This window comes from Elgaria multicarinata, chromosome 20 (assembly GCF_023053635.1).
Source record: "Elgaria multicarinata webbii isolate HBS135686 ecotype San Diego chromosome 20, rElgMul1.1.pri, whole genome shotgun sequence".
In the NCBI taxonomy this organism is placed as follows: Eukaryota; Metazoa; Chordata; class Lepidosauria; order Squamata; family Anguidae; genus Elgaria; species Elgaria multicarinata.
The window spans coordinates 7,351,523-7,376,399 of NC_086190.1; the positions used below are offsets into that span (position 1 = coordinate 7,351,523).

At 43.8% G+C, this 24,877-nt stretch overlaps 1 protein-coding gene across 9 annotated transcripts in view; it reads right to left on the reverse strand.

Annotated features, from left to right (window-relative positions):
- The window catches only part of VPS13D (vacuolar protein sorting 13 homolog D), a 168,732-nt gene that overhangs the window by 116,855 nt on the left and 27,000 nt on the right, over positions 1-24,877 (reverse strand). For 4 of the 9 annotated variants that reach the window (XM_063145240.1, XM_063145239.1, XM_063145238.1 and 1 more), the window contains 15 exons: positions 21,901-24,117; positions 20,828-20,976; positions 18,929-19,972; positions 17,120-17,210; positions 15,515-15,641; positions 15,009-15,189; positions 13,956-14,138; positions 10,063-10,285; positions 7,775-7,985; positions 7,335-7,506; positions 5,901-6,007; positions 4,651-4,860; positions 3,600-3,865; positions 2,520-2,653; positions 1,175-1,330 (listed from right to left, as the gene is read on the reverse strand). In XM_063145240.1, the coding sequence (XP_063001310.1) occupies positions 1,175-1,330; positions 2,520-2,653; positions 3,600-3,865; positions 4,651-4,860; positions 5,901-6,007; positions 7,335-7,506; positions 7,775-7,985; positions 10,063-10,285; positions 13,956-14,138; positions 15,009-15,189; positions 15,515-15,641; positions 17,120-17,210; positions 18,929-19,972; positions 20,828-20,976; positions 21,901-24,117 (5,471 nt within the window). The remainder of the gene's footprint in view (positions 1-1,174; positions 1,331-2,519; positions 2,654-3,599; positions 3,866-4,650; positions 4,861-5,900; positions 6,008-7,334; positions 7,507-7,774; positions 7,986-10,062; positions 10,286-13,955; positions 14,139-15,008; positions 15,190-15,514; positions 15,642-17,119; positions 17,211-18,928; positions 19,973-20,827; positions 20,977-21,900; positions 24,118-24,877) is intronic. The other 5 variants (XM_063145237.1, XM_063145235.1, XM_063145234.1 and 2 more) reach the window with 5 other exon arrangements.

Consider the following 24,877-nt stretch of genomic DNA (forward strand, 5'->3'; position numbering starts at 1 on the left):
AATTCTGTATGCAAATAGTTACATGTGTGGAATTTGCTACAGGTGTTGTTTTGACCTTCCAAAATAGTGTGTATAGATGTGTGTGTGTGTGTGGTGAGGCAGGTGGGAAGAGCACTTCAATACGGCAGCAACACAGATTATGACATCTGAGAAAATAGTTATGACACCCTTAAAGAGAAAGGCACTGTTTCTTCTCTTGAGATCTGTACCACGGAGATGATAAATAATAATAATAATAATAAAAATAATAATAATTTGTATCCCGCCTTTTGTCCAATACTGGGCCTCAAGGTAACCTTACAAAATTTAAAACATAGACATTTTAAAACCTATGTAAGAAATATACAAAAGTTTTTTAAAAAATTAAATATATTACAATATTAAAACATTAAACATTTAAAATACACAACTATTTTACAAGTCCTTAACTTAGACAAAGGCCCAGATTATTCACCAAAGGCCTGCCGGAACAAAGAAGTTTTTGCCTGCTTCCGAAAGCACATCAAGGAGGGAGCCAGTCTAGCTTCCCTGGGAAGAGAGTTCCAGAGCACCGGAGCAGCCACCGAGAAGGCCCGAAATAAACCCCTTTTCCTTGCAGGTTGCCCTTGAGAGGATTTCCCCCTCTCTATCGTATTATTCCCTCTCATTCTGCCCTTATTTATTAGGATCCATTTGCACAGGAGAACCAATTCCCAAACATCAATAAGCCTCCTGTAAACTAATTCGCAAACACATAGAAGCCTCTGCTGGTTGTAGCAGTTGCTGGTTATGTTAGCTGCTAGGAGCATATGGAAAATGCAGGTTCCAGCCTTCTTAGGAGCATTCCTGTTGTGCACCACAACAATTCCTCTGCCATTTCTGGGCTCCAGAGGGCTGTTTGGGTAGAAGAGAGGAGGGACGTGGAGTGACTTCCTCCTGCCCAGAAAAGCCAAATGTTGCCGAAATAAAGGGCGTGGCAGTGAGAGCAGGGAAGCTCTTAGAAGAGCTGGAATGCAGCTCTCCAGATGCCTGTAGCCGCTATCAAGAAGGACAACCACTAGAGTAAACTGAAGGCTGCTTTGTAATTGGGGTTTGGTCTGTGTGATCAGGTCTTTAGAGCAGGTGCCATTTAGGATTTTCAAGGTTAACATGTACACACATCTGAGAACACTGGCAATGATGATTTAGAAATTACCTCCAGAATAGGTGGGAAATCTTCGCTGTTGAAAGCATCCAACAATCCTGAGCCACTTGGATATGAAGGATTTCCCACCAGATCAACTTGAATGAGTGCAGGATCAATGATGGAGAGTGCTGTTTCCTGCTCATTTCCCAGCCGACATGAAAAAACCTAGAACAGAATACAAGCCCTTAAAGGTTGCGCTTGGACAACACAATAGTCAATGGTGGGTTGTCAACTCCACAGTTGGTTATGGAGGCGGTCCTCCCCACACGACAGGATTATAACCAACCATGGTCTATTACTCCACGGTGTGTTTGATTGACACATCCCCGCACTCTCTCTCCCCCTAACTCCTCCCACTGGTATCCCATCAGCCATTGAGAGGTCTACTGGCTGGACTAGAGTGGCAGCTGCCGCTTGGGTCGCTCTTGCCAGGGGACTCTTTAATTGCTGAAAATAACCCAGCTGTGCGTGATAAATAGTCAACAGTGCCCAACACATGACAAGATAACCAGGAATGGGAAAGGAACCTCTCGTGCAAGCACTGAGTCTTTACTGACTCTTGTAGGGACGCCAGCTTTCGTTGACGTTTTCTTGGCAGGCCTTATAGTGGGGTGGTTTGCCGTTGCCTTCCCCGGCCGTTATTACCTTCCCCCCAGTTAACTGGGTACTCATTTTACCGACCTCGGGAGGATGGAAGGCTGAGTCGACCCGATCCAGCTGCCTGAAACCAGCTTCTGCTGGGATCGAACTCAGGCCGTGGGGAGAGTTTCAGCTGCAGAAACTGCTGCTTTCCGCTCTGCGCCACACGAGGCTCATATAAGATAACCAACGGCTGTTCAAATAATCAACTCTGCACAGCGTTGGTTATTTGCGATGGTTATTTTGGAGGCAGCTGGACAGCCATCTGTCAGGGATGCTTTAAGGTGGATTCCTGCACTGAGCAGGGGGTTGGACTCAATGGCCTTAAAGACCCCTTCCAACTCTACTATTCAATGATTCTGAGTTTTTAGCTAGATAATTACCCTGCCTCCATATATCACTATCTCCATGTTAGTACTATTAGAACTAGTATATTGGTCCATGTGCTTAGTACACTAACTGAAATATTTTTCTCTTCATTAAAATAAAGAATAAAGTTTGTACTATTTATCCATCCCGGTTGCCCTCAAGCTAATTTTCCCATTTGATGCCACTATTTCCCACTTCTTAAACCACCATGCATACATCAGCTGTGTGCACACATCACACCTCTGCAAAAGATCCCTTCCTTCCCGCATTCACTGTGACACATGTATACACATGAGTGTGCGTACATGTGTGAAATGAAGGATGAGCGGTAACTATGCCTTCTTACCTCAATGCCGGAAAAATTGGCCGAGAAAGGATGATCCACTGGTTTGTGTTTGTACGTGAGAACTGTGGTCCCCTTCAGAATAATTGCACTGGTATCCATACAGGACATGTCTTCTACCACCACAAATTCAGTATCTGAATTGGAACACCCAACAACATTTCTACCATTGACAAATGCCTTTTGGATAATGCTCACCAGTTCCAACTTAATGCAGCAAGTCGTTGTCACAAAATGAGGGCTACAAACGAGATATATGCTATCTTCTATAGGGCAATATTTTCGCAGCACAGAAATTATTTATTTATTTATTGCATTTCTATACCGCCCAATAGCCGAAGCTCTTTTTCACTTATACAAGACTCTTTGCCAGACAGCGTTAGAAAGACAGTTCATTCCCAGAAAGAATCAAATGATGATAGCTGAGCCACTGCAGGTGTTTAGCTTTCCAAACACATTCAACAGGTTGCACAATGGGGGTATTAACAGAATCTCTCTGAAAGCCATTATTCCTGGCGAGAGTGGCAAATCCTGAAATGGAGGGAAGCAGGGAGCGAGAAAAGGGCGGGGGGAAGGCTTTGGATACTAGGCAATTCCTCTCCACCCTGCCTCCCAGGTCCATTCAGGTTGAACTTCAATCCCCACCACCGTCATAGTTCAGATCTAGAATTCATCCAAACCTTCAGGTTGTGCAGTGAGTTCTGTGGTCACCATGGGGATGTAGCTTGCAGGCACACCCCTTCTCAGTCCCTATTGCACGAGGTGGCAACCTCTGGCCCACGGAAGTTGCCCGTCTGACCCACGAGGCTTGGGCTCCCTCTGCAGGCTTCACCTGTTCTACCCAGAACATCCACTGGGAGGGCCCAAATGCCATCAGGTTCCACCCCCTTGATGTCATTCAGGCCACGGAAGGCAGGGTGGGGATCATATGCCCCCCCCCCCATTTTACTTGCCCATTGCATGATACAATGATATCAGAAACGTGTGGACAGAACGTGTCTTGCTGCCACAGCAAAGCCTTCTTTAATCTCCCCCAGTCCTTCCCTCCCAACCTCCACATTTTTCTAGCCATATTTGCCGTACCCGTCACATTGATCTTCACTTCCAATTGCTTTTCGGTGGAGATCTGAAGAGAAGAACGTTTTGTAACTATTCCACACTTCACTGCTTTGGGAACAACAGCCGTCTCACTGCTGTAATTGCACTGCCGGGAAGGGTTGAGGTCGGACGGTTTTTTAGGGTCACTGGGTGTTTGGAGAAAGTCGTGAACAAGCACTAGCCAGTCAAAGATGAGGAACACACGCAGGTTGTTCAAAACAACTGTGAAGAAGGAGGAATCCTTGGTAGATCTAATGCAGGAGGAACAGAACAATGAATGCAATGAACATAGCCAAAGCTCTCTGGGCGGTTTACAAAAGTTAAAAACAGTGAACATTAAAAACAGATATACAAAAACTTAAAAGCATAAAAACAGCAATATCATTTAAAATAACTATTCTGGGGTCAGGTTAAAAAAACTCAGCCTATGTTGTTAACTGCCTGGGAGAAGAGAAAAGACTTAACCTTGTGCCAAAAAGATAACAACGTTGATGCCAGGTGAGCCTCTACATTGAGGGGCCACCACTGAAAAGGGCGACCCTCGGAGCTTCCCTCGGAGAAGGGATAATCAGGCAAGCCAGAAATCAAGTCCATTCCTTTCCCCACCCGTGATCCTGATTGTGCTATGATCTCCATTTCAAGCTTGGCAGTTTGGGGTTAGTTCTGTGCCCACTGGTTATGCTCCTACATGCAGTGATAAGAAATCCCAGAGCAGATTCATTGAAAGCAATTGTACTTTGGAACAGATCCATGGATTCCATAAATCTTACCTGACAAAGTGGCCTGGGCTTCAAGTACTCCAATGACTATTAGGCTGAAGATCTTCAACACCGAAACCCTAACCTACACCAGCACCACGTTCCAATGAATATAATCCCCGAGATGCCTGGTAAGGAATAATTTCCTACGGCAATATACCCATGTTCCCAATGCTGAGAGTGCGCCCGTGACTCATCTCAAAACACCTGGACCAATACTGGGGGCCCTGCCTCATTCAGCCAGGTCTCAGCGATACCGAGATCACAGGTTCCCTTACCTGTAATGGAGCTCAATCTGTATCGCCCCTTGGGAACTACTGTTCTTTGAGGACTGGAAGATGCAATTGAATACATTTGGCATTCCGGATGTTGCTTTCTGGCCAGTGTATCGCGTGTCAAACGCCATCATGGAATGTGAAACCAAGTTAATGGATTTGGTTTGGTTTGAAAAACTCTCGAAGAGCAATTTGGACTTCTTGAAGTCAAACCTAAAGAAATATGAAGTAGGAAAAGTAGTAATCCCTCACATATTTAAACTTCTTCCAAATCTTTTCCAAAGTATATGCATCACTTGATGTACTTGTTTTGTTTACTAAGCTGTCCAACGAGGTTTGAATCAACTCTGCTGATATCTGGAGCCTGTTTGAGTACCCCAACTTTTGGTGAAGGGCATTACGGTGCACAAATATATGCAACACTCATGACAAGCCCCACTGCCCCCCTAATTCTATCCTCTTGGTAGCACTGTTTCAAGTTAATGATAATTTGGGTCACCTTGATCAATCACTTAAGATGCAATCCTACAGCTGGGCTCGGATGACACAATAACCAATGGTGGGTTAAACAGTCAACGGTTGGTTATTGTGTCATCTGTCAGGACGTTTTCAAACCATGGTTAGTTATCTGGCTGAAATAATCAATGCAAATAACCAATGCTGTGCAGAGTTGATTATTTGAACAACTGTTGGTTATTGTGTTGTGCACGGTTGACTATTTCGTCACCCACAGTTGGTTATTTTCAGTGACTACAGTCTCCTGGCAAGAGCCATCAAAGCCGTGGCTGCTGCTCTAGTCCACCCGGCAGACCTCGCAATGGCTGATGGGATACCAGTGGGAGGACTGAGGGAGGAGAGAGGGTGAGGGATGTGTCAATCAAACACACTGTTGACTAATAGTCAACTCAATGCTGGCCTTAATCCACACCATGGTTGATTCGAATCATATTGTGTGAGGAGCACCCCCTCGATAATCAACCATGGAATGGACTATTAACCCACCATTGACTATTATATTATCCAAACGCAGCTGATGCCTGTTTAGGCAGAAAAAAGTCCTACAACTCCCAGCAATCCCCAACTAGCATGGCTGGCTAGGGAACGCTGGGAATTGTAGGAGTTTTCTCGGTCTAAAAATACACAGAATTGCACCCTTAATCTCTTGCTCTAACAAAAGTAGTGAGGCAGGGACAGCAACCGCGTCAGGAAAATCAAAACACAGCAAAAAATAAAAGGGAGACAGAGGGACGTACCTAGCTAGCGAGCCATGCTTTCCTTGGGGATTAGTCAGTTCCAGACTTACGTTGACCATGTCAATTAGGAAAGACATGCAGGTGTACACTTCTCCACTCAACACAGTCTGAAAGGAGAAAGGAACAAAAATAGTTGCGAACACTGCTGATTTCTTCTGCTGCCCCTTATGCCTGGAACGCTCTTCCAGAACATTTGAGAACTACAAGTTCAACCGCAGCTTTAAAAGCTCAGCTAAAAACTTTTCTTTTTCCTAAAGCTTTTAAAACTTGATTTTGTTCTGACTTTATACTGTTAGTTTTACCCTACCCAGTGCCTGTTTACCCTACCCTGTGCCTGTTTGCTTTCTCTTCCCCTCCTTATTGTTTTATTATGATTTTATTAGAATGTAAGCCTATGCGGCAGGGTCTTGCTATGTACTGTTTTACTCTGTACAGCACCATGTACATTGATGGTGCTATATAAATAAATAAATAAATAAATAATAATAATAATAATAATTTCCAACCTAAGCATTCACACGTGTTATATATTAAATGCAATGTCTCCTGAACAACTTCAAGAGGAAGCAAACAGTCCTTGCCTTGAACTTCGTAATGACATTTCTTCTCCCCTCCCCCAACCTTGTTTTCTATGCTCCTCTGAATCCACTAGGTCTCTGGACACACACATTCAGCGATAAGTTTCAACATGCCTCCTAGGACTTTACCGATCATCAACATGCATCATCGTCTTCCCTCTTCACACAGCATTTTCACCCAAGCCAAGTATTCAGAATCCCTCTGGCCTGGTTCAGACAACACGCTAAACCATGCTGCTTAACCACAAAATGGTTAAGGGTTAAGCAGCATGGTTTATTTATTTATTTATTTATTTATTGCATTTTTATACCGTCCAATAGCCGAAGCTCTCTGGGCGGTTCACAAAAATTAAGTAGGAAAGAACTCAGGGGTAGCAAGTGTCATTTCACACTTAATCTTCAAACTGCATTTTTTGGGGGGGGAGGGGGGGAATACCAAGAACACAGGGGGACTCAGGATGGGGGAGCTGTTCTTTCTGAAAAGGAAACCCTGAGATTGAGAAGTGAGTGCAAGGAGCTAGGTTTTTGCATGGCGCAGGCCACAACACGGAGAACCTCTTGAGCTGTGGACAAAACTTGTTTCTTCTTTGACACCAGCTTCCAATGACAACGCAAAGCCGTTTTAGAAACTCCCTCTGGTTTCAAAACCTACCAGTCATGCTGTGCACAGGGATGCCGCTAGGGTGGTTGTCAGAAGCCCAACTGAGCATGCAGACTATGCCAGGAATCTCAATCTCTCTCTGTCTCTCTTTAGTGTGTTGTCTGAACAAGGACACTAACTTAATGTACCGTGACTCAAATATTTCAGCCTAGATTTTCAGCTGCCCACACCCCGCCCCAAAATGAAATCCCTCACATGTATTCTTGGATCCTGTAAGTCATACGGCCGCATGAACTCTTCTATCGGTTCCCCCAGGTTATTCTCCAGGAGCCCCCGAATCAGTTTATATTTGCTCAGGTCCAGAGAGCAATGAACGGATGACAAAATGCCATGAACTGATATATCAGGGACTGCGTGGCTTATTTCCCTGCAAGAGAAAAGCACACGTGGGTCACAAAACCTTGGCGTTAACTAACAGATTTGCTGCACGAGTAAGTTTTCCAACAGAAACAGTTTTGCAAAAGTCTTTCAACACCCTTCCAGTTGTTTCTTAGAATCTCACAATGGAATTTGAAAAGGCAACAAATAGCCATATAAAACAAGTTAAAATGGTCTCCTGTCCACAGCTAAGCGTAACTGGGGCAGGGCAGGCCCTACAGTGATAACATCAAATTAAACAGAGCCACATAACTCACTTGTCCAAGTTTCTTTCGACTTGCAGCTTCAGCCGGAAGGGTTCAGTCAAGAGGCTCCCTCCTGTCTGCCTCACCACAAAGGATGGGAAGGTCAGATCGGCACTGACGCCTTCTGCTGCCTTGGAATATTCTCTTGAGTACCTTTCGGCAGCAAAAATATCCATATCCTGCAGATCAACCACAATGCAATCCAAGAGGCAGTTCTGTTCCTCTGCAAGAGATTAATCCAGAGTATTTAATTTCCCCCCAATCGTATCCTGCAGGAAGTGTTCTCTTATTACAGGTCACCACTCTACTACACAAGGTCCTGCTCCAAAGTATCACCAATGGGACTGTGTTTATTGTTACTAATCAGCTGCTGCGGTAAATGCTTGAGCGGATTTGCTATCAAAAACACAGAATCACTACATCAGCTGTGGGAGAAGCTCTTTCATCCAAGGGACGGATTCCATTTTGGGGAATCTCTTAGGAGCCCCATGCCAATGATGGGCCCCATGCCAAAGGCAAAAGGCCAGGGACAAAACCATTTTTTTTTAAAAAAAAAAAAAACCCAGTCTATTTTAGCTTAAAGTTCTTGGTGTGTGTTTTAACCATTTAGGATGTGTGCACAGGGTGGGGTGGGGAGCGAAACTATACAAGAGCTGGGAAACAACCAAAGAATTGCTATTTGGGGCAGAAGAGGTAGGGCCATCTGGGGAACCCCAGGAAGGCTGGATCTGGCCCCCAGGCTCGACGTTCCTCCACCTCTGCACCATATTGCTTTTCATATTGCTTTTCACCATATGCTTTTCACTGTCTAGCTCCTTCCTATCTCTCCTCTCTCATCTCACACTATTGCCCCGCTCGTGCTCTTCGCTCCTCTGATGCCATGTTTCTCGCCTGCCCAAGGGTCTCTCCTTCCCTTGCTCGGCTTCGTCTATTTTCTTCTGCTGCCCCTTACACCTGGAACGCTCTTCCAGAACATTTGAGAACTACAAGTTCAATCGCAGCTTTTAAAGCTCAGCTAAAAACTTTTCTTTTTCCTAAAGCTTTTAAAACTTGATTTTGTTCTGACCTTATACTGCTAGTTTTACCCTACCCTGTGCCTGTTTGGTGCATTCTCTTCCCCCCCTCCTTACTGTTTTATGATTTTATTAGAATGTAAGCCTATGCGGCAGGGTCTTGCTATTTACTGTTTTACTCTGTACAGCACCATGTACATTGATGGTGCTATATAAATAATAATAATAATAATAATAATAATAATAATAATAATAATAATATTTCAAAACCTGCAGAGTTATTTTGTTTCTAGCTCCTCAAGTAACCTGCATGGAAGCACATGGCCTCCTCTCATAGAATCGTAGAGTTGGAAGGGGCCTATAAGGCCATGGAGTCCAACCCCCTGCTCAATGCAGGAATCTACCTTAAAGTATTCCTGAGAGATGGTTGTCCAGCTGCCTCTTGAAGGCCTCTAGTGTGGGAGAGCCCACCACCTCCCTAGGTCATGGGTTCCATTGTCGTGCTGCTCTAACAGTCAGGAAGTTTTTCCTGATGTCCTCTTTCTAAGCCTAGTGCAACCATCAGGAGTCATGTAGCTGGCATCTCGTAGAGTTTCCTCCGCTTTCCCCATGATCTCACACAACCCAGACTTGGGAGTCAAACGACTTTGGATTTCTATGACTTCAACCGTGGATTCTGCACTTTCCGGAACTGTACGCAAATTGAGTCATACAAGAGTTACTGGAGAATTCAATAATGTATACACCATTTTAAAATACACCAACAAAGTTTTACACATCTCTGATCTCTCTTCAGCCTCCACTGTATAAAACTTTTTTCCCTATACACTCTTCTCACTGATGGTACACTGAGCTAAGAAAAATATGCAAAATGTTTACGTGGCAGCAAAAGTTATCTGAAGAGGAATCAATATCCAATTTCATCAATGAGTGGACACCTGACAATCTGCAAAACTTGGACGGAAAACATTAAACAAAACCTGTACATCCTTGCTTTATACCTTCCAAAAAGGGAAAGACACTATGGCCCTTCCTTCTCCTCCCTCTCTCTCTCACACACACACTACACACAGACTTGTTTTGTAGCAACCTCTGCTCAAGGGAGATGGGCCAGAGCACTTCTGAGTTGTCTGGATTTTTTTTTTAAAGTATTAGATCCGAGTACATACATAGACCATTGGTCATAAGGTCCATATCATTATCAGTGGCACCTCATCAGAACAGACCAAAGAAGATTAAGAGGAAAGGAGAAATGAAGGACTGTTGGTCCAATTTTATCCAACTTACCAGGACTCTCCGGGGCTTGTAAAACAGGTGACTTTGGTGTTTTAGTCACAGGACTCATTGCAGGCTCATTTTTCAGTCTGCTGAGATTTGGTCCAGAAGATGACAATTTCATGTATAACCCATCAGAGGAATTTGGTGCCACCTTGGACTCGTCCCCACTTGGCGTTTTCTTCGTGACGTGTTTTGGGGTTCCCAGTGGTGAAGAAAACTGAACAGAATCCTGCTGAAAGAAAGAAAGAGAAGCCAGAATTAAGGATTGTTCCACAAGCAGAGTTCAAGGGTCCCTGAAATGTCTTTGTTTATTTTTGCAGTTACCAGGTGGGCCTGAAGAGGCCACGCAATGACAATCACCAGCTTTCAACACCATCCATCATGGTATCCTTCTTGGGCAACGTGCTTGAGCGGGTGGTTGTAGGACAACTCCAGGCATTCTTGAATGAAACGGATTAAATAGATCCATTTCAATCGGGTTTCAGGCCTGGTTTTGGAACGGGAACTGCCTTGGTCGCCCTGTGGGATGACCTCTGTCAGGAGAGAGACAGGGGGAGTGTGACCCTGTTGGTTCTTCTGGACCTCTCAGCAGCTTTCGATACCATCGACCATGGTATCCTTCTGGATAGGTTGTCTGAGCTGGGAGTTGGAGGTACTGCGTTGCAGTGGTTCAGCTCCTACTTGGATGGCCGATTCCAGAAGGTGGCGCTGGGGGATTATTGCTCTGTGCTGTGGCTCCTAAGCCATGGGGTTTCACAGGGCTCTATCTTATCCCCTATGCTGTTTAACATATACATGAAGCCGCTGGGGGAGGTTATCCGGAGATGTGGACTGAGGTGTTATCAATATGCAGATGATACCCAGCTCTACATTTCCTTTTCATCAAACCCAGGTGAGGCAGTGGCTGTTCTGAACCAGTGCCTGAGCACGGTAATGGACTGGATGAGGGCTAACAAACTGAGACTCAATCCAGACAAGACGGAGGTACTGTTAGCGGGTGGTTCATCTGTCTGGCGAGGTGATGTTTGCCCTGTCCTGGACGGGGTTGCACTACCCCTGAAGGATCGGGTCCGTAGTTTGGGGGTGCTCTTGGATCCAGAACTGTCACTTGAGGCACAGGTGAACTCAGTGGCAAAGAGCACCTTTTATCAGCTTAGGTTGATATACCAACTACGCCCTTATCTGGACAGAGATAGCCTAGCTACAGTTATCCGTGCTCTGATAACCTCTCGTTTGGATTACTGCAATGCGCGTGGGGCTGCCTTTGAAAACGGTCCGGAAACTTCAACTGGTACAAAACAGGGCAGCCCGTTTACTAACAGGGACTGGCCGACGAGACCGCATCACGCCAGTCCTTTTCCAGCTTCATTGGCTGCCAGTCCAGGTCCGGGCCCGATTCAAAGTGCTGGTATTAACATTTAAAGCCCTAAACGGCTTGGGGCCAGGCTATCTGAAGGAACGCCTCCTCCCATATGTACCTGCCTGGACCCTAAGGTCATCCTCATGGGTCCTTCTCCGCGAGCCCCTGCCAAAGGAAGTGAGGCAGGTGGCTACCAGGAGGAGGGCCTTCTCTGCTGTGGCACCCCGGCTGTGGAATGAGCTCCCTAAGGAGGTTCGCTTGGCACCTACATTATATGCTTTTAGACGCCAGGTGAAGACCTTTTTATTCTCCCAGCATCTTAACAGTCTATAAATAAATTTTAACTTGGTGTTTTAAATTTGTAATTTTGCATTGCTGCTGTTTTGATCTGGTTGAGCTTTTATATTGTATTTTATACTATGGTTTTATACTGTTGTTTTATACTTTGAATGTTTTTAATTTTTGTGAACCACCCAGAGAGCGGCTATTGGGCGGTATAGAAATGTAATAAATAAATAAATAAAATAAATAAAATCCTTCTGGTGCAATTGTCTGAGTTGGGAGTGGGAGGTACTGCTTTGCAGTGGTTCCACTCTTACTTAGAAAGTCAGCTCCAGAAGGTGGTGTTTGGGGGATACGGTTCAGCCCTGTGGATGCTCCAGGGGTCAGTGCTGCCCCCCATGCTATTGAACATCTACACGAAAACACTTAGTGGGGTCATCAGGAGTTTTGGACGTGCTGCCATCAGTATGCTGATGATACGCAGCTCTGTTTCTCCTTTTCATCCTCATCAGGTGAGGTTGTCAATATGCTAAAATTGGGGGCTGGCTGTGACAATGGACCAAACGAATGCTAATAAACTGACTCTCAATCCAGACAAGACTGAGATGCTGTTAGTGGGTTGTTCTTCTGACTGGATGGAAGGTGTTCATCCTATTCTGGATGGGGTTGCACTACCCATGAAGGAGCAGGTTTGCAGCTGCTGGGTTCTGTAGTCATCAATGTCACTTGAGGCTCAGGTGGCCTCAATGACACGGAATGCTTTCTACCAGCTTCAATTGGTGGACCAGCAACACCTCTGGTCAGGGATAACCTGGCTTCAGTAGTCTATGCTCTGGTAACCTCCAAGTTAGATTACTGCAACGCACTCTACGTAGGGCTTTCTTTGAAGACTGTTTGGAAGCTGCAGCTTGCGCAAAATGAGGCTAAATTAATAGCAGGGACCAGGAGGTCTGAACATATAACATTGATTCTGTCCTGCTTGCACTGGCTGCCTGTATGTTTCCGAGCCGAATTTCAAGGTGATGGTTTTGACCTATAAAGCCTTACATGGCTCAGGGCCTCTCCTGGTATGAACCTATCCCAAATACTATGCTCATAAGCTGAGGCCCTCCTGTGAAGGCCTCCTTCAAGGAAGGCTTGGACAGGTCAACAAGGGAGAGAGGGTCTTATCTGTGGTAGCCCCCTCATAATGAAATCTTCTCCCCACTGAGGTTTGTTTGTTTATTTATTTATTTATTTATTTCATTTCTATACCGCCCAATAGCCGAAGCTCTCTGGGACAGTTCACAAAAATTAACACACCAAATGAGTAAGTTGGCCTGACATCAACTTACTCATTTTTTGGCATCAGGTGTGGATGTTCCTCTACTCCCAGGCATTTGATGACATACGATAGTTTTTTTAAAAAAAATATCAGTTATTTTATCAGTGCCCAGTATCTTATTGTAACTGCTTTTAGCTGTTTTAAAATGTTTTAAATTGTTGTATGTTGATGTTTTTACATTATATTTTCGTTATGATGTATTTTTGTGTTGTAATTTTTTGTGAACTCCTCAGAGAGCTCTGTAGCAGCTCCTCTACGTCACCTGTCTTCTCTGTATGCTGCCCTTGCAACCAGGAAGTATGCAGTACTGCACAGCTTCTCCTGACTCAGAGTAGGGGATGGAGAAGGTGTGTGTTTAGAACCGAAAATGGAGAGATGCTACCTTTTTCTCTGAACATGTAATTACACCACAAACTGGCACTCACCTTGCCATCTCTACAATACTGGACTGCAACCAGAAAAGCATGCACTTCCACAAATCTATTGTATGTACAATAATCCATCCACCCCTCCCACAAACCATTTCTGAAAAGTTTTAATGACACAGCATAAGAACACAGCAAACTAAATTCCAAACCAGGCCTTATGGAATTCTGCAACTGACTGTGAAAATTGTTGTTGTAGTAGTAGAAGTAATAATAATAATAATAATAATAATAATAATAATAAGCACAGTTTTAATGCAATGTGGACAGCGGCTGAATTCCAAAAAGTTTTTGAATGCAAACACTTATCAACCCTGCAAGGAAGGTTGTGTGAAAATACCTCACAGAAAATGGGAGCCTTGTATGCAGTGCCTTGCAAAATTGAATCCTCAAAGGAAGGAAGAGAAATATTTCAAATTTAATACAAGCAGGATAATATTTACCATTTGCTGATATAAACTGCAATCCTTAAAACAATGAAAGAACTTGTAAGAAGGAGTACAAGTCTTACCTTATCTTTTAACGAGAAGGTACCAGAGGTTCCTGCAAATAGGAACCTATTCTTGACTTTCAGTTTCCCAAGATTGGCTACAATAAGATGATTGGATCTGGAGCTTTCAGGAATAAGGAGGACAGGGGCGCCAGCTTCGATGTCCAACAGAACTCGGGCAGCTCGCTGGGCTTGATCTCTGACCTTAGTGAAGAGAGAACAGGTCTCAAAAAATGCCCTGAAATGCCACGGTTACTTATAGAAACGATTTTAGGCCTCTCCAAGAGAACTGCAGAGTAAATATTTACATAAAATCAAGCCCCATTTTGCACTACTAAAATAATATAAACACCAACGCAGGAACCCACCACCAATTACAGTAAATTCTACTGAAAACCTGAACCCTGCTGTGTAAGGCAGGGCCTCCCAAATCTGCCTGAATTCCATTCTAGGCAGAATTCCTGTTGGAAGTTAAAGAAAAGTTTCAGGAAAGGATATTTTTCCAGACCAACCTAGACTGAACTTGGGACAGACTGCATGCAAAACATGTGCCCCTCCACTGCGCTATGTCCCTCTACTCAGAGGATCTGAAAATCATTTTGAACCCAAAGATAATCAAGAGTATGAAGGATAGCATCCAGTGTTAGTTCTACATAGAGGAGACCCACTGTGGGTCTCCTCTATGTAGGACTAGCGTTGGATAGTACCCAAAGACAGGAAGTCTGTGGTCCAAGTTTCCTACAGTCACAAATTCACAAAGTGCAAAGCCTTGCATCAATAATATGGGGATAACAGTGCCGTTCAACCTTATTTTAAAGTAGTTAGGATTACCACAATGATGCACGTTGTTAAGTGCCAGAAATAAATTCTACAATTATTGTTCAATCTTCCCCAGCAATGCTAATTCTGAGTTATTGATTCAGTTGGGTATCCCAAGCCCTTGAATAAACACTGAATCACAAATTCTCAAAGCAGCATCCCAAATCTCAATGAGCCTCCAATAACATTCTCTGAGGATCATGGTCCAGAACCATTTGATCTCCTGTCTGATGCAGGGAAGGGCATAAATCATACCGTCTGTCCTTCGATTGCTGCTCTCTGGCGCCCCAAGACATCCTGGAGTTGAGTGAAATGCTGAATGAAAGACACTACTTCCGCCTGAAAGCGATGAGTGTGGACATACCGCACTGATGCCATCCGCAGGCTGACCCGCATATCACAATCTCTCTGCAGCACAGGATCAGGTCTCCCATACCTTGTGGGGAACACACCACTTCACTATCCCATCTTCACTATCCCATCTTCACTATCACCATCCCACCACTTCACTATCCCATCTTCACTATCCCCATCCCACCACTTCACTATCCCATCTTCTCTATCACCATCCCACCACTTCACTATCCCATTTTCACTATCCCATCTTCACTATCACCATCCCACCACTTCACTATCCCATCTTCACTATCCCATCTTCACTATCACCATCCCACCACTTCACTATCCCATCATATACTCAAGCACAGACAAACACCCCCACCCATCACACACCCACACACCACACCCGCCCCATCACCTACTTGTGAACTTGAAATATGAGTGCCTCTTCGCCACTGGTAGTGAAGCGTTCTCTGTAAAATTCTCCATGTGAGGTGAGGTCACTTAGGGATAAGCTACCAATGCTTCCGTGAAGGGCCAAATCTCCTTCTGCAAGAACACAAGACCTTTCAGGCACTAGAGCCAGTGTGGTGTAGCGGCTAGAGTGTCAGACTGGGAGCCAGGAGATCCGGGTTCTAGTCCCCACTCAGCCATGGAAACCCACTGGGTGGCTTTGGGCCAGTCACAGACTCTCAGCCCAACCTACCTTACAGTGTTTTTGTTGTGAGGATAAAATGAAAAGGAGAGTGTATGCCACCTTGGGTTCTTTGGACAAAAAAAGCCAGGATATAAATGCAATAAATAAATAAAAGATTCAAAAGCATTGCTACCCATAGATTTAAAGTCAGCTGGAGTGCTAGGACCAGACCTCTGTTCTGAGAAATTAAGACTAATGTTTCAAGGATTTCTCTGCCCTATTGCAGGCTGCTAGTAATAATCAAGCCATGGCTCTGTATTTCTTCCTCCTCAGCCCCACAAGAGGAAAGGATCAGGATTTTGAGGAAAACCAACGCATCCTGATTGATGCTTAATTGAGCAGGCGAGTGGTGCGGGGAGACACTTACTGTCTGGAAAGTGGCAAATAGCCCGGGGAGCAAGGGAGGCAGCAAGAATAAGATTAAGAAAGAAGACTGTTACATCTATACATGGAGTTTTGCATTCAACTCATGCTAAATTTAAATTATTTCTTAAAAGGAGATGTTTTAGGTGTGAGAGAACAAAACAGTTGATCAATGATTAAGCATTACCACATAAAAATCATGTAAAATACCTCAGCACCAACTTTCAGACCTAAAACCAGGAGGTTACAATGGCGTCAATTAAACCATTGTAACCAGGAGGTTACAACGGTGTCAATAATCCAATTAAATGATGGATTATTCTTGTCATACAGACAAGGTATCGCCCATGCTTTTGTAATGCAACTCTTATTATTTGCCATGTGAACAAGCAAAGCAACACTGTCTGGTCTTTCCTACTAATGGCACCTTCAGTCTTCATCACCGGCCATTTTATCAGCCAAATCCAGTTTTGTCTGTTCAGAAAGAAATAGTACAGTGTCCCCCCACCTTTTTGGAGCCACATGGCTGTAGCCACTCCCCAATGGTACTAAAGGTAAGCAAACAAATAAATGAAAAACTATCTTTCCAAATCTGACCGAGCAAAAGGCTCTTTTTAAAAAAAACTTAAAGAGGCAAAGAATCTACGAAGATTTCCCCCTCCATTTGGATAGATAGATTCTCTTCACAAAACATCAGAAAGGGAAAATTTTAGAACCTGAATCTCATTCAAATCCAATTGCATGTTTTCATCACAAACCCTTTCTCCAATTTCCTACTGAGCAGATTTTATATTTTGTTACTCTAGAAAAAGCATAGTCCCCCCCCGCCCCTCTCCAGGCAGTCTTGCATGGCAAATGGAAACAAGTTTAAAGACCAGCAGTGATTTCCCAGTGTGAAAGCCATCCGAAAGGACAATTACACTACCTACCACCCCATCCCCTAATCAGACGGGCGACTCAGACTTACCAATCATTTCGACGTGAGTGACAAGTTTGGATACATTCGCTTTGGCCAGTTCATTAGTCGTCTTATTTAGAACTAAGGACAGGGAGTGGACCTAATGAAGCAGAAAAGAATAAGATTAGCAAGACAAACAGCATGAGGAGTCTTTTCTTTAAAATAAGACAAGCTTACTTTTCTCATCATTCAAACCACTCTCAAGACGCTTTTTTACAGTTCATCCATCAGAGAACGGGAAACTAAGGTCAGCTGCAAGGCAGCGTCTAACAGGATGCAGCAGCAACACAAGGACAGTGAAATTTCCCTTACTATATAGCTGTCTATAAACTAGTCCTAAGGCTCTCTTATTCTGAAGGCTAGATTCAGACACCATGGCAAGTGTGATTCATACTATTTATTTATTTTATTACATTTATATACTGCCCCACAGCCGAAGCTCTCTGGGCGGTTTACAACAATTAAAAATGGTAAACATTAAACTAACCACAGCTCAATATCTAAATTATGGATTGAGTTTCCAAACAAATCAGGCAAACTATGGATTAGAGTTGCTTCAAAGTTTTCATTTTTTCTATTTGCTCAGCGTTCTCATGTCTATGTACAATGGCCTCCAGGAAAAGAGCAATTGCTATAACAGCAGCTTGCTAATTATGCCAAGCCATAAACAAGCTACGGTTTGCAAAACCCACTTTAAACCATGTAATTTATTTATTTACAATATTTATACATCATTCCCCATTCAAAATTTTGGAGTGCTGTACAAGATAAAATAAAATAAAAACAGAATAAAAACACATTAAAATAGTTGTTGTTGTTTTTAAAAAAAGCAGTTTAAAAAGCTGGCAATCCCATTCTGGATTGCCAGCTAATTGCAAACCAGTTTGCCCACTGAGGCCGCCGGGTTTAGTGAGGGGAGCCATAAACCTTCCTTAACCACAGTTTGGAAGCCATAAACCACATCTAAGGTCCTCCTCCGAGTGCCTACTCCAAGGGAAGCTCGGAGGATGGCAACAAGGGAGAGGGCCTTTTCAGTGGTGGCCCCCCGACTGTGGAATGATCTCCCCGATGAGGCTCGCCTGGCGCCAACATTGTTATCTTTTCGGCGCCAGGTCAAGACTTTTCTCTTCTCCCAGGCATTTTTAACAGCATTTTAACAGCATTTAACAACGTTAAGTTTGTTTTTAATGGACCCCACAATTGTTGTTTTTAAATGGATACTGTTGTTTTTATACTGTTTTTGTGTGTGTGTGTGTGGTGTGTGTTTTTAAATTGTATACTTTTAATGTTTACTATTTTTAAATGTTGTAAACCGCCCAGAGAGCTTCGGCTGTGGGGCGGTATATAAATGTAATTAAATAAATAAATAAAATAAATAAATAAATGCCTGAATTAAGGTGATCTCCAGTTCTCCAAATGTCAACTATCCTCCAGAACTGTATTATCTGACGCAGCTAACAGCTCCCCACAAAAATACAAATAATTAACTGTGAAGACAGGGCCCCTCTCCCAAGCTCTCTGGCCAGCACAGCAGACTTGGAAGAAGGATGGCACTGTTTCTCATATGTGTGGATGTTTACAGAAAAGGAGAAACAGCAGGAGTTTCTCCCCTTCTCCATACTTCTGTGTAAGAGAGAGGAGACTCTGCCTTCAGCCTTCTGACAAACGCAGAGAACTTGGAAGATCGTTTCTCTCATTTGCATTACGGTTTAGAGTGTCAATTGGGAGTCCTCCTTGCCAGAGGTGCAAGCCAGCAAGTGAAACTGTGAACCCATGTAAATCATTCGCGAAGACACATGCGGACACACGATCTCATACCTTCAGATCCACTTTGGTATTTACAGCATCCTGAACTTCTGAGGCTGGAAAGACACTTGCTCCCGTCTTAACTGGGTGCTGAACGTCTTCGGGCTGTGACTTCATGCTGTGGTTCTCAGCCGTGGATCCAATCCCAAAGAAATCCAATATCACCACCCAGGTTTGCAGAGTTATTAACACATCTAAGCAGTTGAAGTCAACATCCACGCTGCGATTGATTTTGCCATAGCAAGACGAAAACCCCGGATGCTTCTTGTCCACCAGCAACACATTGATGTGAACCAAGGAATCGTCAAAGTCGCTCTTTCCGGAAAGCGCATTTGACTTGTTTGTGGTGGGAGAAGGAGGCGGAGTCAGCGGATAGTCTGAGTCTGCATCTTCTTTGTGCTTTTTGTGGGAGACACAAGTAGGCCGTTGATACAACTGAAAGACATTTGGAGCTTCCTCCATGTGAGAAGGAAGGGAACGGGGCATGTCTGGATATTCCACGTTAGATACCAATGGGCAAGACTGGGAAAGGTACTCTTTGTGGGCTAAGCTGGAAGGTTTGGGTGCTCCACGTGAAACCATGAGGTTCTTATACACAGAGTCTGGATTCTTCTCCAAAAGGTCCTCCATCAGCAGAGAACGTAAGGCAATCTGAATGGATAAGGTATGAGGGTGATCTTTGCCAAACTCAATGTCAAAATCCTGAAATTTTAAGCTAACCAGACCTTGGGCTCCAAGCGTAAGATCAGCACTTAACTGAACCTGGAGCTCAGAAATATGAAAGGTGGCTTGTATCTGAGTAAAAGACTGTGCCACTTCCTTGACAGGCGCAAATTTGATTGCAGATGTATTAAAGCTGGAATGACTGAAGAGTCCATTTTCCTTCCTGTCGAAGGAAAAGTCTGTGCTTGTGCTATGGAGTGATGCTGAAGGCGAACTGGAGCTGGGATAGGTTGAAGATGGGAAGCCGGATGGCGGTTTGGTCAAATCTTCATTGCAAACTAGGTTGTCAAGAGTTTGCAGAACTTGCTCATACACGTGTTTTGCCAACACCACCTGCATTTAAGAGGGCAGGGGAGGAAAGGCAGAGTTAATACTTTTCAAACTCAGTTTTAAGAAGGCTTAGTACATATTTCGACCAGCAGGGCTGGTTAAAGATTCATCTCTCCCCATGCATTCAGCAAATTTGTGAGAGAGGATCATAACCATGACTGCTAGGCTCACCAAACTGCTGACAAAGCTATGAATAAAAATTAGACATTTGGATATAGTTATATATAGATAGTAAACCTGTTAGATGATATACAAATCTAAAAAATAAATTAAATAGTGAGAAAAAAATTCTAAGAACTTTTTTGAACTGCCCAGAGAGCAGTTGTGAAAAGGCTATTGAGTGGTATAGAAATCTACTAACACAAAATTAAATTAAACTACTTCAGGATTTGTTTCTTTTTTAAAAAAGTTTCCAGTATATATGTACAAACAAACATACCTAGAGTACAATAAATTTTTCTCAGCCAGAATTTTTAAAAAAATAACTTTCTTTTCAAGCTTCACCTTTTATTCCTTTACCCTGTTCCCTCCCTCAGCCCTATCAGGATTTGTTTCAAATGAGAAGTGGTATATAAATATTGCTAATAAATACAAATAATACAATTACAGGAGAAGCCAGTGAGACTGGCATATCAAACCTCCATCATTGGTGTCTTCCAAGTGTGTGTGTGTGTGTGTGAGAGAGAGATGGTGAGACACCTAGACAACTATTCTCAGCCCTAGACAACTATTTATTTCAATGAATTCATGTAGGGACCATCTCTAGAAAGATACCGTGAGCTCGAAACCTCCTGAGCTGGGCCTCCTCCCATTGACGGGAATACAAGAAAAAATGAGAATTTTTAAAGTGTACCATACCTGCAGAGGGTTGACAAATTTCCCCACAATTCGCATAAGGCTTGAAATTTCGATATCATCATTCATAGAAAATGCCAACTCTGCATCACTCTCTACTGGAATCTTCTCTAGATTGAACTGGATGGTAGCGTTATTTAAAATGTGGAAAGCTGTAATTGAGGGGGCAGATGAGAAAGGTTATTAACAGTTTGATTAATTGCCATGGGATGAAACATGATCAAATGTAGGGACAGAAATAGGCCATCGTTAATGCCAGACTAGGTACACCTTCACAAGCTAAAATGGGCACCAGCTCGATTCTTGCTCCAGTTTTCAAACCCACATACACCAACATTACTGCCTGTTGCAGTCCATGGCAGCCTGCGTGACTCAAATAATTAGGTCTCCACAGATGTACTTATTAGCTCAAAGGCAAACTTCTTGGCAAGTGGGATGTGCTGCCGCAGCACACAGACTGCCTTGCTGGGACCCTCATCCATGCTGAGGTTTGCGGGAAGGAAGGAAAAGCAGGCAAAACCTCCTGTTTCTTACTTCTCGATGCCCCAGTGCAAACGTGGAGTTGAAGCGAGTATCTCAAATGAAGGAATATTCCGTACATAACATACTTCAAAATGGCAGAAGGGTATGAAACACATAGTTAATGCAACCCAGTTAGAACCACTTAATAAAAGAGCCACTCTTCAAATACTTAAAAGGTTGTCACACAGAGTGGGGCCAGGATCTCTTCTCGATCCTCCCAGAGTGCAGGACACGGAATAACAGGCTCAAGTTACAGGAAGCCAAATTCTGGCTGGACGTCAGGAAAAACTTCCTGACTGTTAGAGCAGTACGACAATGGAACCAGTTACCTAGGGAGGTTGTGGCCTCTCCCCCACTAGAGGCCTTCAAGAGGCAGCTGGACAACCATCTGTCAGGTGTGCTTTAGGGTGGATTCCTGCATTGAGCAGGGGGTTGGACTCGATGGCCTTGTAGGCCCCTTCCAACTCTGCTATTCTACGATTCTATGAATGGCTGCCAACAAATTTATAGTTCGGAAAAGTAGTAGCAAACAACTGGTGCCTCATGCAACTTACCGTGGCCTTTATGTAAGGATTCGAAGAAGTCGTGACGGGTGAACTGAGAATCTTCCTGGCTGCTGCTGCTGCTGCTGGCAATACCTGAAGGAGGCTTCTCAGGAGGACCTTCTTTCTTGCCTGCTAAATGGCTGCTGTTTAGAGAATACATTTTAATATCTCTGATCTCAACTTGAAGCCTGTCACTTCTCAAACCGTCTTCTCCTGCCACAAAATTCTGGATTGATATTTGCCCTAGATGCCCTACCAGCAGCTCAGAGCTGCCTGGCTTACGGGGTATGGAAACAACTGGGGATTCAATGTTCACATTTAAGATAAGCTTAATGGTCTCCGTTTTTGAGTGCACTGGAGGGAATTCCTCTCCTTCATTGCTTTCCAAATTAAACGGGTCTCTTGACCGAGGCGTCGTATCAAACAGAGACACCATTTCGCTGTATTTGGCCGTCTTCGTGGCCAAGACGATGGTCACTTTGGTTGCAGCGCTCTTCAGCATGCTACGGAAGTTCTCCTCTAGCTCGTCCAGGGACAAGGTGATCTCCTTCAAAAACTTTGCCGAGTGGTTGTAATGTAACGACGCCATCCTGAGCTGAAGGGAACACTCCTCTTTCAACTGCTTTGTAAAAGTGAAACTTAGAGCATCTGGAAGGCTACTTGATTCGTCGAACTGGAGAAATGCAGGCTTGAAGTAGCTCACATCGCAAAGGAGATTTTCATACCTCACTGTATTCCCAATGCTTACGACATACTGGTTTTTAATGTTGTCCTGGGTCAGGTCCATAAGGTGCAAGCAACCGAGAGACCCGTTTATATCAAGCCTGCTGCCCATGGAGACATTCACTTTGGTGCCACCGATGCTTGCTGTTGCAATTTTTCGGCCAAGTTTTTCTCCATTTATCATTGTAACTGTCCTAAGGAGAAGTATGTTTAACCAATGGATATCCACTGCTACTTCTGTATTTTGGGCATGAGTGGACTGGAAGATTTCCTGCTCACTGAAACTTCTTTCAGAATCAGTCATTAATGGTTGAGGGCTGGAATCACCGTTTTCCTTTGGAAAGGACTTCTGGAGGAACCCAATCAGCTCAACTATTGTCTCTGGGTTAAGAATGATATCCAAGTTGTTCATCTGCACTGATATCACTTGGAGAGTGCTGTCCAAGTTCATGGACGGACATTCTGCACTCACAAACTGGTATTCCAGTTTTATTAAGGATTCATCATTTTGGGGGAAACTGCCGGGCGGTTCACTTGATGCTGCAGCACATTTCTTGGCCAAGCGCACCCCATCAATTGGATGGGCGGCACCAGGCTCACCAATAGGTGACTGAGCCCTGCTGTCTCGTAAGCTTCCTGTAGGAACATCGAAACTGAGATTCTTGTGAGAAGCCATCAAGAGGTCAAAATCAGAGCCAAAGGTTTGCATAGTGTCAACCAACAGCAAGCCATGAACAGTGAGAGAAACTTCCGCATCATAAGGCCTCTTCACAAAATGGGCATTCGTGCCAAACACCTTGAGGACGGAGATATATCGGCCATTGCTTTCAACTCCAAGTTGCATGCAGTTAACTTGGAACTCCGCTAGAAGCAGCTGTGATTCTACAAGGACTTCTTTGGTGTGCTGTTCCACGATCATGACACTTTGGGTTAAATTCACTACAGAACTATGCAAACTTCCACGCTGATCTAGATCTGCAGAACTTGACCATTTCCCCATCTGTGAAGCGCCTGACATTTCAGCATCAGATGTGGTTAGTCTTCCAAAACAATTGTTCAGTGCCATTATTTTATCTTCATTGATATGTATTTTCAAATCAGGTAAGTTCCCAGACAAGACTGCACCAGGGTACTTGGGATCAGACGTATATATCAACCTACGCTCCAACTGTAAATGAACATTGAATTTTTCCACCACATGAGTTGGACCAACGTTAATGTCTTGGGCATATTTCCAATTGTCTTTCACTCGCCCAACCATGATCTGGAGATCCATGAATGACAAGCTGTAGGTGTCGTACATTTTTTTACTCATCAAATGCGCTTGCCACTGCTCTTCACTCATTTCTACCCCTGTGAACTCGAATGTTTTGTCCTCATTGGTCATGCTGGCTTCCGGAGGCGGGCTTCTAGGAGGAGTTGCAAGAGGCGTTTTATACTCATCATCACTCAGCTCACTCAGCTCTGACGATGGACCACCGGAACTCTTCTTTTTATCCTCTTCTAGAAATTGAGAAGAGGTTAGTGAAATCCACATTTCATTTATTATTTCAATAGTTCAATTACAGTTTTTAAAGTTCAGTTGAAAACTTTTGTTTTTTCCCCAAAGCTTTTAGAACTTGACTTTGACCCAAAACGCAATGGAATCTTTTCTTTTAGGGAAGAGCCTGCTTCCTAGTGGACAGAGAGAAGAGCACAACAGTGTTTTAGCCCTCTGCATGACAACAAGTAGGGAAAACTCCTAGATTTCTCACTAAAGAACATAAAACGGGCACAATGTTAACAGAATTTTGGACACGTGGAACCCACAACAAAACAACACAACGTGGAGTGCTCCTGTTCATTCTGCCAGCAAGAAAGGCCTTCTTTCAGGATATCCCATTTTATGCCCACTGAGTCCTCACCGGACCATTTGGGGATGTTTTTTTCCCTCCCCCAACTTTTTCCACCTAAAGTTATTATTATTATTATTATTTATTTATTTATATAGCACCATCAATGTACATGGTGCTGTACATTTTGTACTGCTGCAAACCATAGAGTAATTGTTCCTTAAGGCATTTATTATTATTATTATTATCATCATCATCATCAACAACAACATTTATATTGTGTTGGCATCTGCCTGACCTCCAGGGTCAGAGAGTTCCACAGAGAAGGGGCCACTACACTAAAGGCTCTTCTCCTGGTGGATTCCAATTGGTGGTCCACATGGAACCACCAGAAGCATGCCTTCCGACGATCTCAGTGATCAGGCAAGATG